This window comes from Physeter macrocephalus, chromosome 11 (assembly GCF_002837175.3).
Source record: "Physeter macrocephalus isolate SW-GA chromosome 11, ASM283717v5, whole genome shotgun sequence".
NCBI lineage: Eukaryota > Metazoa > Chordata > Mammalia > Artiodactyla > Physeteridae > Physeter > Physeter macrocephalus.
In genome coordinates, this window is record NC_041224.1 from 21734284 (window position 1) to 21747088 (window position 12805).

Sequence of the window (12805 nt, forward strand, 5' to 3'; positions counted from 1 at the left end):
AATACAGATGGCCAAGGGGCACATGAAAAGCTGCTCAACATCACTAATTGTTAGAGAAATGCAAATCAAAGCTACCATGAGGTATCACCTCACACCCGTTAGAATGGGCATCATCAGAAAATCTACAAACAATAAATGCTGGAGAGGGTGTGGAGAAAAGGGAACCCTCTTGCACTGTTGGTGGGAATGTAAATTGATACAGCCACTATGGAGAACAGTATGGAGGTTCTTCAAAAAACTAAAAATAGAACTCCCATATGACCCAGCAATCCCACTACTGGGCATATACCCTGAGAAAAACGGTAATTCAAAAAGACACATGCATGCCAATGTTCATTGCAACACTATTTACAGTAGTCAGGTCATGGAAGCAACAAATAACCTCCTTAATGATAGAAGAGAAGTACCCCAGTCTAACTGGTCTCCTCAAGTCACTGGCAAGCAATCTTGGGAGCTTTACATTCTTTTTCATTAAAAATGAGTCTCAAAAAAATCACTGCATTATAGGCTGTTTTATCAATGCCAGGGACAGACTTAGCACTAACAGTAGTCATCGAGTATAATTCAGTGAGCATGGTCTGTAGTGTCTTTGGTAACAGACTATTTTGTTTTCTGGTTTATCTTTCTTATGTTTCATTTTGTAAAGGTAACTATCTCTCTATTTTTTTTTGTTTTCTTTTTGTTCTTTCCTAAAAGATAGTATACTAGATATTCTATCAGTTTTTTATTTCATTTAACATTATATACTAGACATTCCTCCATGTTAGTTTATGGGATCATTTTCATTCCTTTTACAGTTGTATGTACAGTTGTTTGGACCATACTGTACAGCATAGTTGATATTACCATAGTTTATAGTATATACCTTGGTTTATGGAACCAGTCTCCTACATTTCCACATGTAAATGGTTTTGAGTATTTTACAATTGCAGATATGCTGTAATGAATAATCTTGTGCATATACCTTTTCATGGTTTGGTTTATGACTATGTTTTAACCTAAAGTGTTAAGAAAACTGGAGACCAAACTGGAACATATTTGAAACCTATGAATATTAATGAAATGATGAGACAGTTTCAGTACACATCCAGTAAAACTCTTCTCACCATTTTCATATCAATCCAGCATTATAGTAATTTACATATAACTTTTGAAAATGTGAGAAAATGCTGACATACATTTGTCAGTAACTTGAAAGTATAGGATCAAACAGTGTATCTATTTTTCCTTTTATTGGACTAAATGCCTCTCTTTATGTAGCTCATCGTAAAGTACCAGATGAAAATCCTGTGCTTGAGCATGGAGACTCAATGTCAGAAACTCAACTGGAAGTAAAGAAACAAAGACCTTCTAAAGGAGAAAGTCTCAATAGTAAGTATAATAATTACAGATAACTTTATTTTAAATTAAACTTATCAGAAGATTATTTTTCTTTGGTTCATGAACATGTATTTTATAGAAATCTTATACCTTGACTTAGAGTGTGAATACCCTAAGATAACTAGAGAACAAAATTATTCATACCCTTTGTTGGTATTTCTGATCCCTTGGTCATAGGTCAGCCACTCAGTATCTACCAAGATCCTATAACAGGTCAGTAAATGTCTCTTAAAGGGTGTTTACCTTTCAGCTGACTCCTAGACATATGGGTTTGAAAGCCAAAAGGGGTGCCTCTCACCTGTCAGGGGTCTTCTACTACAACCTCCAACTGGTAAACAGAAATGATGCTGAGTTCTGTAACTCAAAGAACAAATGGCGTGGGTGGGGGGGTGTGGGGTGGGGAAGGGCAGCCTGGTGGCCTGTCTGAGGATCTCCACGTCATCCTCTTGGTCGTGACCCCACTGAAAGGAAGCAGCCTTTCTAGTTACCCCATAGATAGGTGCCATCACGGACCATACATGGGGAATGTGACAGTGTAAGTTGCTTAATTGTCCCACCAATTGCTAGGCCTTCTTTTCATTTGTGGAAGTACAGAGGACCAGCGCTTGGCACACTTCTCTGGAATGAGATATTATGACCCTTACAGATCATGCTCAGGAATTTTATTAGGGTGCCAGATAACTACCTTTTCTATAATAATGACCCCACTGAGTTGCCATATGTGGGTCTGTGAGGCATCCAGTCTTTGTTTAATAGTACCCATGTTGGGCCCTAAGACAATGTCATCAATAGAGTAGAAGTCTGTTGCACCCTCTGAGAGTGGGATGTTTCCATATCATCACTTTTGTGTTGATGACATATTTGGAGAATTTTGGTAGCCTTGTGGAAGTATGGTTGTGGTGTATGGCAGACCAACCCGCAAAAAGGTATACTGATCATGATCATCCACGATAAAGGGAGGCTGAAAATGGCATTCGTTATATCAACTGCTGCATACCAAGTTCCCTCAACTTCAGACAATAGCCTGTATCACAGTCACAATGTCAGATACCATAGATGTAAGGGCTACACTATCACACTGAGCTGTGTAAATCAAATGAGTCTCTGTGCATCTAAAGCTCTGGGCACAAGTTGACTGAGTTATTGAATAGTTAAATAGTCTCATGGAGAACTTTCACTCCATGAAGCAGTCATTTTCTTCCCCAGGTAGGTATTTGGGGAGAAAAAAGCACTAGGTACTGGTAATTGGATAGGTTCACAGTCTAACACATGCCAACTAAAATGGCCCTAACTGCAGCAATTCCTGTCAGGAGTTAATACAAAGCAGGGGTTCACATTGACAGTTCATCTATAGTAATGATAACGTATATTAGTGGGGCCATAACAATGGAAATTTATAGTGATCTAAAGGGAAACACCCATCGTTGGATCTGGATAAGGATCCCATTGGTAATGGCCTCAGACCCAATGACCCGGGACCCTTACTCAGATCCCTCACCCTTACCCAGTGAACATTATGTGTTTCTCCATCATGCTGGTGTCAGGAGTTGAGATCACAGTCACATAGCCCCAGTATCCAAAAGACCCAAGAAATGCAGTTCTTTCCTACCTCCCCATTAAACTCTGACCTTAGCATAGGTCCTCATGTTCCTACTGAGGACAAAGGGACTTGGTTTAACTCATAGTTTTGTTCATTTTTGAAAGCAGAGAGTTCTTGATAAAGGTTGGTGGGCTCTCAGTCTCATGTCAAGATTCAATGGAAAGAGCTGAGCAATAGCACTTGTATTAGTCATAGAGGTCGTCCCCGCGTGGTCCCCAGTTCAGCTTCCTTTCAGGCATCCCTTGGCCCACTACCAGGCCATGAGTTCCTTGGTAGTGAGCCCATCAGCCTACCTCTTTGACACCTCGTATTGGATATTCACCCATAGATCTCTTATAGAGATGTAGGTCTAGATTGTCCAGGACTAGGTTACTGATTACCTTTTTCACATTGCCTTTACTGTTGGTCAGTCACTGCTCCCTTGGCATTAGGTGCTATTCCATGTCCAACAGTTTGGCAGTTAATATCCAGATTGTCTAGTGCCAAATGACCTGACCTTATGAGGAGGCTTACTTGAGCTTGATACCTATCTAGCAAGGGTGGCATGAATGAATCAAGAAATCTGAGTCTGGTTAAGAATCTCACTCTCTTCACTCCATCAGTGTAGACCCTGGGACCACCAGCGTAGCGCAGAGGGACACTGTCACTTCTGCAGTGGTGATTCTGCAGTGGTGATCTCAGGTCCTTTCTCTCTCTCTTCTCCTTCTGGGACCCCTAAATGTGAATGTTGGTGCATTTAATGTTGTCCCAGAGGTCTCTTAGGTTGTCTTTATTTCTTTTCACTCTTTTTTCTTTATTCTATTCCATGGCAGTGTTTTCTACCATTCTGTTTTCCAGGTCACTTATCCATTCTTCTACCTCATTCATTCTTCTATTGATTCCTTCTACTGTATTTTTCATTTCAGTTATTGTATTGTTCTTCAGTTCTTCTAGGTTTTTGTTAAACATTTCTTACATCTTCTCGATCATTACCTCCATTCTTTTTCCAAGATCTTGGATCATCTTTACTATCCATTATTCTGAATTCTTTTTCCGGTAGGTTGGCTATCTTTACTTCACTTAGTTGTTCTTCTGGGGTTTCATCTTGTTCCTTCATCTGGGGCATATTCCTCTCCTGTCTCATTTTGTGTGACTTTCTGTGATTCTGGTTTCCATTCCACAGGCTGAAGGATTGTAGTTCTTGCTGCTGCTGTTTGCCCTCTGGTGGATGAGGCTGTCTAAGAAGCTTGTGCAGGCTACCTGTTGGGAGGAGCAGGTTCCTACCCAGTGGTGGGTAGAGCTCGGTCTTGTTCCTCTGGTGGGCAGGGCCATGCTCATTGATACTTTAAGCCTCTTGTCTGCTTCTGGGTGGGGCTGTGTTCCCACCCTTTTGGTTGTTTGGCCTGAGGTGACCCAGCACTGGAGCTTACAAGCTGTTTGGTGGGGCTAATGGTAGCCTCTGTGGGGGGCTCACGCCAGTGAGTACTTCCCAGAACTGCTGCTGCCAGTGTCTTTGTCCCCACAGTGAGACATAGCTGCCCCCTGCCTCCACAGGAGATCACACAATACTAGGCAGGTAGGTCTGGCCCAGTCTTTTATGGAATCACTGTTTTTTTTCCCCTGGGTCCTGGTGCACATGAGAGTTTGTGTGTGCCCTCCAAGAGTGGAGTTTCTGTTTCCCCCAGTCCTTTGGAGGTCCTGCGATCAAACCCCGCTGGCCTTCAAAGCCAGATTCTCTGGGGACTCCTCCTCCCGTTGCCGTAACCCCAGGCTGGGAAGGCTCAAAACTTTTACTCCTGTGAGATAACTTCTGTCTTATCATTGTTTTCCAGTTTGTGGGTCTCCCACACGGCGGGTATGGGATTTGATTTTTTTTGTGATTGTGCCCCTCCTACCACCTCGTTGTGGCTTCTTCTTTGTCTTTGGATATAGGGTATCTTTTTTTGGTAGCTTCCAGCTTTTTTTCATCGATGGTTGTTCAGCAGTTAGTTGTGATTTTGGTGTTTTTGTAAGAAGGGGGTGAAATCATGTCCTCCTACTCCACCATCTTGAGCTATTCCCAAGTCCTTTTCTATAGAGTTTTAAATTAAATACATCAGAAGAACTTTATTTGGTTCATAAATGTGTCTTTGAATATATATTTTGTAGAAGTTTTAAACTTTGACATAAAATATGAATACCCTAACAAAGCTATAGAACAAAAGCAAATGTATTCTATGTTTTGGTTGGAATTTCTTGTCCTAAGATTATTACATGACCAAGGTCATGCTCTCAAGGCCAATAACAGACCAATAATTGTCTCATAAAGGACATGCACCAACTGTCTCATAAAGGATATGCAATTTTTAGCTAGCTCTGGCAGATTGTGGACCCAAAGTCCATTGAATGCCTCTGATGTATGGTAGTGGCCTTCTGCCATAGATTCCAGTAGGCAAAGAGAGATGTTACTGAGAGTCCTAACTGAAACAGCAAATGAAAATCAGAGGGGTCCACAAAAAGGGCATCTGGGGTAGTCAGTTGAATGGCTTCCAGGGGATCCTGTCCATCAAGGCCCCAGTCAAATGTAGTCATCTTTATGGTAACCTGATTGTTGGGTGCTGTGTGATCCCTGTGAGTGTGGCAGTATCTGTATAGTCCCACCAATTGCTCAGATGGTTTTTATTTGCGGGGACAGAAAGGGCCGAAAGCATGACAGTCATCTTCCCTGGATTATGCCCCTTACAGATCATGCCCAGGAATTTTACTTCATTTTTAGGTCCTTGTACCTTGTTGTTAATAATGGCCTAGCTACGTGATACTTGTAGGTGAACAGGACATCCAGTTCTTTTTGGGTTGTGCCCTTGTCTGAGCCCACTAGGATGATTTCATCAATAGAGTGGAAAGTTAGTGCTCCCTCAAGGAGCAGGACTTTTTCCAAGTCTTTACCTATGCATTATTACAGGTAGAGAATTTAGGGAGTCTCATGGAAGGACATTAGTGATGTAATACAACCCATACTGTGTACAACAAACTAATCCTGATCATGCACATGGAGAGGGATGCTGAGAAGGGCATTTGTGATGTCAACCACAGGACACCAAGATTCTTTATCTTGGATGATAACCTCTATAACTGTCACAATATCAGGTACCACTGGTGCCATAGGTAGCTCTAACGCTTTGTGTAACCCTAATCAATTTAGAGTCTGGGCACCAAAGGTCTTGCACACAGGCCAGGTGGAGTTACTGAATGGAGAAATAGTTTACAGATATTTGTTGGCCTTTGAAAGCTCAACAGTGAAGGCAGTTTCCCCTTTTTATTACCAAGGCCTGTGACTTTGTTTTTGGTAGACAGAGGTGCTAGTTGCCAGTAGTTTGGTAGATCATAATCTTTAACATACCCCACTAAAATACCCTAACTTTAAATCTTGTCATGGTGGGGGGCGGTTAGTGCTGCTTGATATAAAAAGTACATTTCTACCAATAACATATTTGGTGGTAGAAACCACAATAATGGAGGTTTGTAGTAGTCCAAAGGGTATTCACTCATAGTTGGGTTTGGAAAAGAGTCCTAGTGGTGGGTGGACTAAAACTACAGAGAATTATCTGTTTCCTCCTCATCCTTTTATAAGGGACTGTCGAAATCACAGAAATTTGTTCACCAGTATCCAAAAGGCCCAAAAAATGCAATATTTCCCCTCCACAGTTTGAACTGTGACCTTAGCATATGTCCTCAGTTCCCCACTGGAGACATAGAGACCTTGTCTAACCTCTAGTCACATTTATTTATGAAAGCTTAGAGGTCTGAGTAAAAGTGGGAAGGATCTGTAATGATGGATACCACCAGGCACCATTCTTACTAAGTTTAATAAGATTACCTGCTTCATCAAGGAATCAAACTACCCAAGGCTGTAAGGTCTCTTCATGTCACTGGATAAAGTGATTCCAAAGGGCTCTACATTATTTTTAATTAAAGGGACAAGTTTTAATAACTGCTGTGTTCTGGGCTCTCTTTTGGCACCAAGAATATGCTTGGAGATAACAGTAGTCATTGGATACAGTTCAACTCACAGAGTCTCTGATTGTTGGATCCATCATCAGGGAACAATAATCAGCATCTAGGGAATTGCTTCCCTAGCTTTTGTAGAGTCCTTCTGTTGGTTCTCTAATTTGACTTACTGTGGGAATTCGGCCAGGGAGTTGGGAGCTCAAGGGAAGGACCATTCCCCTGAGAACTGAAAATCTTATGTAAACAATCCATTAGAACTCTCCAGGAGTGCTTTGTGGCATCCACTATCACTGTCTGAGAATCACTGGCATAGCTGATAATGAGCCCTGTTGGACTCATGCAAATAATCCACTAGTACTACGTCAGAGCACCCCAAAGACTTTTTTCATATCTCCCAAAATTGCCCAGTAAAAATTTCAGTATTTTGCTTTTCTAGAAGAGCATTGTGCTTCATTGACCACCTGCTCAGTGTGTCAGTTTGTCAAAAAGTGAGCTGCCAGTTTTTAGTTGGTCAATTAAGACTAACTGAAAGTAACAATTAAGTATTTATTTATTTACTGAGATAGTATAAGCAAGAGCCTAAACAGGAAAGGGCCCTAGCTCCACCAATGTTTTATTTTCCCCACAGAATGGCCCAGAGGTGGGTCATGTGCATCAGAGCAGAGGAGAGGAACATCTTACTGTGGAGGAAGTCCCCCAAAAAGCCTCTGATGTTTTATGGACCCAAGTGCCATGAGGAAGTAGAGGAGAGAGGGCTTAGAATGGAAAAGTGTTGAACCAGAATGGAGAAAGAGTTTTTAAGGCCACCCAGTAAGATGGTCTAGGCAGAAGTGCTGAACAGTATAATGCCTCACCTGAGGTCTCCTCTGCGTCATAAGGAGTTTTCCCAATGGATACACTTGAGCTAGAATGCAGATATGCCAGTCCGGATGGATCTTAGTCCATGACTGCAACTACCTCCAATGCCTGCAGTGCACTGACTGTGCCTCAAATATAGTATGGGGTGTGAAGTTTTTCCCCATGACAGCTACCAGATAAGGCCTCTGTAATTGTCCATGATTGAGCCTGAAAGATCACACATAGAATTTTGGCCTGGAGTCAGATTCTCCCCAGTTTTTATATGTATATCTATACCTATTCCTATATCTATACCTATTCTGATCATCTGTGTGGACAGTGATACTGAAGAGGGAGTTTGAGATGTCAGTTGTAGTACAGCAAGCTTCTTCATCTTGGGCAGTAGCCTCTGTGACAGTCCCAAAGTCTGTTAGTGCCAGTGCCCAGGGCTGCACTACAGCATTGAGCCACGATCAGTTGAGTCTCTACACGACTGAGGCCAGGTGCACAGGTCAAACAGGGCTACTGAATGGAGAATGAGTCTCAGAAAACTGTGGCTCCATTAAGCTCAGCAATTAAGATAGCTATGTCTTTGCTAGTCCATTGATACTTTGCTGGTAAACAGTAGAACTGCACAGTGTTAGGAGGGTAGGTTTATGGTCCCCACATGCCATAAAATGTCCCTAACTGCAGCAACTACCTTCAGGACTTTGGAGTGAATTCAAGCAGGGATATATACTTAGACAGTACATCTGTACCAATATATATTCAATAGTGGGAGCCATTACAGTGGTGGCCATAACAATTGTAATGCTCCAGTGGGGCCCACTTATAGTTGTATCTGGTAAAGGTTCTGGTGGTGTTGGACTGAGACTGAAAACCAGAGAGCATTGTTTGTTTCTTCTTTGTATTAGATTCCTAGCACTGCTATAACAAAGTACCACAAACTTATTGACTTAAAACGCAGAAATTTATTGTCTCAGAGTTCTGGAGGCTAGAAGTCTGATATCAGGGTGTCAGCAGGGATGGTTACTTCTGAGGGATTGTTATTGTAATCTGTTCAATACTTCTGTTCTAGCTTTTGGTGGTTTGCTGGCAATATTTGGTGTTCTTTGGCTTCAACATTTTAAAGTATTTTTTTACAGCAGTAGCCCACTTCCCAGTACCAGAAATCTATATGAGTTTGCTTGGACTGCTATAATAAAGGACCACAAACTGAATGGCTTAAAAAAATATTGTCCTACAATCAGGATGGTAGAAGTCTGGGATTAGATATTGGTAGGGTTGTTTTCTTCTGAGGACTCAAGCAAAAAACTCTTTTTTGCCTCTGTCCTACCTTCTGGTGGTTTTCTGGCAACATTTGACATTCCTTGGCTTGTAGATTCATCACCCTGATCTATGCCTTCATCTTCACAAGGTGCTCTCCCCATATGTTTGTCTGTCTCTGTGCTCAGATTTCCCATTTTTATAAGGACTAAGACCCACTCTAATAACCTCATTTTAACTTTACCTCTGTAAAGACCCTATTTCTAAATAAGACCACATTCTAAGGTACTGTGGGATAAGAATCCCCTCTTGGTAGAGGGGAAGTGGGAACAGTTTAACCTATAACCCCCTCACTGTAGTGTCAGGGATTGCGGAGGGCACGGTTAACTATGCACCTGTATCCAGGAGACCCAATAAATGCAGTTCTCCCCTAGGTCCCCGTTGAACTCTTAACCTGATATAGGACCATTGTTCCCCACTAGAGACATAGAAACCTTGGCCCAACCACTAGTCTTATTTATTTTTAAAAGCTGAAAACTTGGTTAAAAGTTAATAGGGGTTTTTAATTCCCCACCCCTACCCCCAGGTTCACTGGGAGGAGCAGAGGGAGTAGCACTTGCATTAATCGTGAGGCCATGACCTCGCAGACTCCAGTGGAGCAGCCTAGTGGATCCCATGGCCCCCTCACGCAATGACCATAAGTTCTTGGTGGGAAAGTCCATCTGTCTCCTCTCTGGGAAGCTTTTGTTGAGTAACCTAGATCCAGAGATCTCTTTGGGAAGGATCTAGCCCAAATGGTCTAAGAGGGGGAACAGGCTTACCATTTTTACATTGCTCTTTCTACTGGTTGGTCTTTGCCTTCTGGGCAGTAGCCACATTTTTTTAACTCAGTGATTTGTCAGTGAAGATCTGGATTGTCACAGAATGATCAGTGTGGCCTTGTGAGGAGGTTTAATTGAGCTCAATAACCAGAAGAAGTTAACGTGAACAAACCTGGAAATCTGAGTCTTGTTGACATCTCATCCTCTATTGTTCTTACCCCACATTTGTACATCTAAGACACCACTAGGGTGGCTCACAAGGAAACTATATCCACTGGAAGTATAATTCAACCATGCTGTAGAGTGGCAAGGAACTCATGGTGCACAGGTCAAATCTCTCAGAGCCCAAATAATACCCAGCTGAGGATGTAAATTATCTTGAGTGCTTGTATCCTTTCATCCCAGTGCCATCTTCTTCTTTAGGCAAAGTAGCTGCTGTTTTGTACTCTGAAAGTGGAGGTCACATACCAGAGGTACGATTCTCTTACTTACTAAGTAAAACAAGATTACCTCCTCCACCTTGGAGGCAAACTACCCAAGTCTCTGAGAACTTCACATTGCTGGGGTGAAGTGATCCCAAAAGGCTCTTCATTATTTTACATTTTAGGCATAAGTCCCAACAAAAATTCACTTTGCTTTAGGCTGTCTTTTGGTGCCAGGGACATGCTTACGGTTAACAGAAGTACTGGGATGCAATTCAGGGTCTCTGACAAATTTTGTTCCCATCACTGGAGGAACGAATTTTGTTCCCATCAGTAGCTAGAGAATTGCTTCCCTGCCTTTCCTATGAGTGTCTCTTTTGGATCTGTAATTTGACTCATGGAGTTGAGTCAAGTTTGGGCAAGGGGGTAGAAACTAAAGGGAAGGACCGCTGTTCCCCCTTATACCTGAAAAGCTTATGTAAAAAGTCACTAGCACTCCCCAAAGAAACCCCAGGGTCCACTAGTACTTTTTGAGACACATTAGCATGACTGATGAAGCACCCATGGAACTCTCAGGCTCTTGCATGTGATCCACTAGTATCACTTGAGAGTGTCTGATGGACCTCTCTAACACCTCTCAAAAGTGCCCCATGGGATCTTCAGAGTTTTGCTTTCCTAGAAAGGCACTGTGCTTTACAGGCATACCTCATTTTATTGCATTTCGCAGATACTGCATTTTTTACAAATTGAAGGATTGTGGCAACCTTGCATCAAGCAAGTCTATCAGTGCCATTTTTCCAAAAGCGTTTGCTCACCTCATGTCTCTGTGTCACATTTTGGTAATTCTTACAATATTCAAACTTTTTCATTATTATTATATTTGTTATGGTGATCTGTGATCAGTGAGCTTTGATGTTATTATTGTAGTTGTTTTGGGACACCACGAACCACATGCATATAGATGGCAAACTTAATTGATAAATGTTATGTGTGTTCTGACTTCTCCACCATCTCTCTCCCTCTCCTCCAGCCTCCCTATTTCCTCAGAACAATATTGAAATTAGGCCAATTAATAACCCTACAATGGCCTCTGTATGTTCAACTGAAAGGAGGAGTTGCATGTTAGTTTAAATCAAAAGTTAGAAATGATTAAGCTAAGTGAGGAGGGCATGTCGAAAGCCGAGATAGGCCAAAAGCTAGACCTCTTGCTCCAAACTATAGCCAAGTTGTGAATGCAAAGGAAAAGTTCTTGAAGGAAGCTAAAAGTGCTACTCTAGTGAACGCACAAATGATAGGAAAGCGAGACAGGCTTATCGTGGATACGGATAAAATTTCAGTGGTCTGGACAGAAGATGAAACCAGCCACAACATTTGCTTAAGCGAAAGCCTAATCTAGAGCAAGGCCCTAACTCTCTTCAATTCTATGAAGGCCGAGAGAGGTGAGGAAGCTACAGAAGAAAAGTTTGAAGCTAGCAGAAGTTGCTCATGATGTTTAAGGAAAGAAGCCATCTCCATAACACAAAAGCGCAAGGGGAAGCAACAAGTGCTGACGTAGAAGCTGCAGCAAGTTACCCAGGAGATCTAGCTAAGATAATTAATGAAGGTGGCTACACTAAACATCAGATTTTCAGTGTAGATGAAATGGCCCCTTATTGGAAGAAGATGCCATCTAGGACTTTCAGAGTTAGAGAGGAGAAGTCAATGCCTGTCTTCAAAACTTCAAAGTACAGGCTGACTCTTGTTAGGGGCTAATGCAGCTGGTAACTTGAAGTTGAAGCCAATGCTCATTTATCATTCTGAAAATCCTAAGGCCCTTAAGAATTATGCTAAATCTACTCTGCCTGTGATCTGTAAATGGACAACAAAGTCCAGATAATAGCACATCTGTTTGCAAAATGGTTTACTGCATATTTTAAGCCCACTGTTGAGACCTACTGCTCAGAAAAAAAGTTTCCTTTCAAAATATTACTGCTCACTGATAATGCACCTGGTCACCCAAGAACTCTTCTGGAACTGTACAACAGGATTAATGTTTTCATGCCTGCTAACACAACATCCATCCTGCAGCCCATGGATCAAGGAGTAATTTCAATTTTCAAGTCTTATTATTTAAGAAATACATTTTGTAAAGCTATAGCTGCCATAGATAGTGATTCCTCTGATGGATCTGGGCAAAGTAAATTGAAAACCTTCTGGAAAGGATTCACCACTCTAGATGCCATTAAGAACATTCATGATTCTTGGGAAGAGGTCAAAATGTCAACATTAAGAGAAGTTTGGAAGGAGTTGATTCCAGCCCTCATGGATGCCTTTGAAGAATTCAAGACTTCGGTGGAGGAAGTAACTACAGATGTGGTGGAAATAGCAAGAAAACTAGAATTAGAAGTAGAGACTGAAGATGCAACTGAATTGCTAAAATCTCATGAGAAGATTTTAATGAATGAAGAGTTGCTTCTTATGGCTGAGCAAAGAAAGTGGTTTCTTGAGATGGAATCTACTCCTGGTGAAGATGA

At 41.8% G+C, this 12805-nt stretch overlaps 1 protein-coding gene across 1 annotated transcript in view; it reads left to right on the top strand.

The window, feature by feature from the left end:
• Positions 1-12805, top strand: part of CCDC7 (coiled-coil domain containing 7) — a 321418-nt gene that overhangs the window by 201654 nt on the left and 106959 nt on the right. The window contains exon 24 of the mRNA XM_055087797.1: positions 1261-1371. Coding sequence (XP_054943772.1) covers positions 1261-1371 — 111 coding nt within the window. The remainder of the gene's footprint in view (positions 1-1260; positions 1372-12805) is intronic.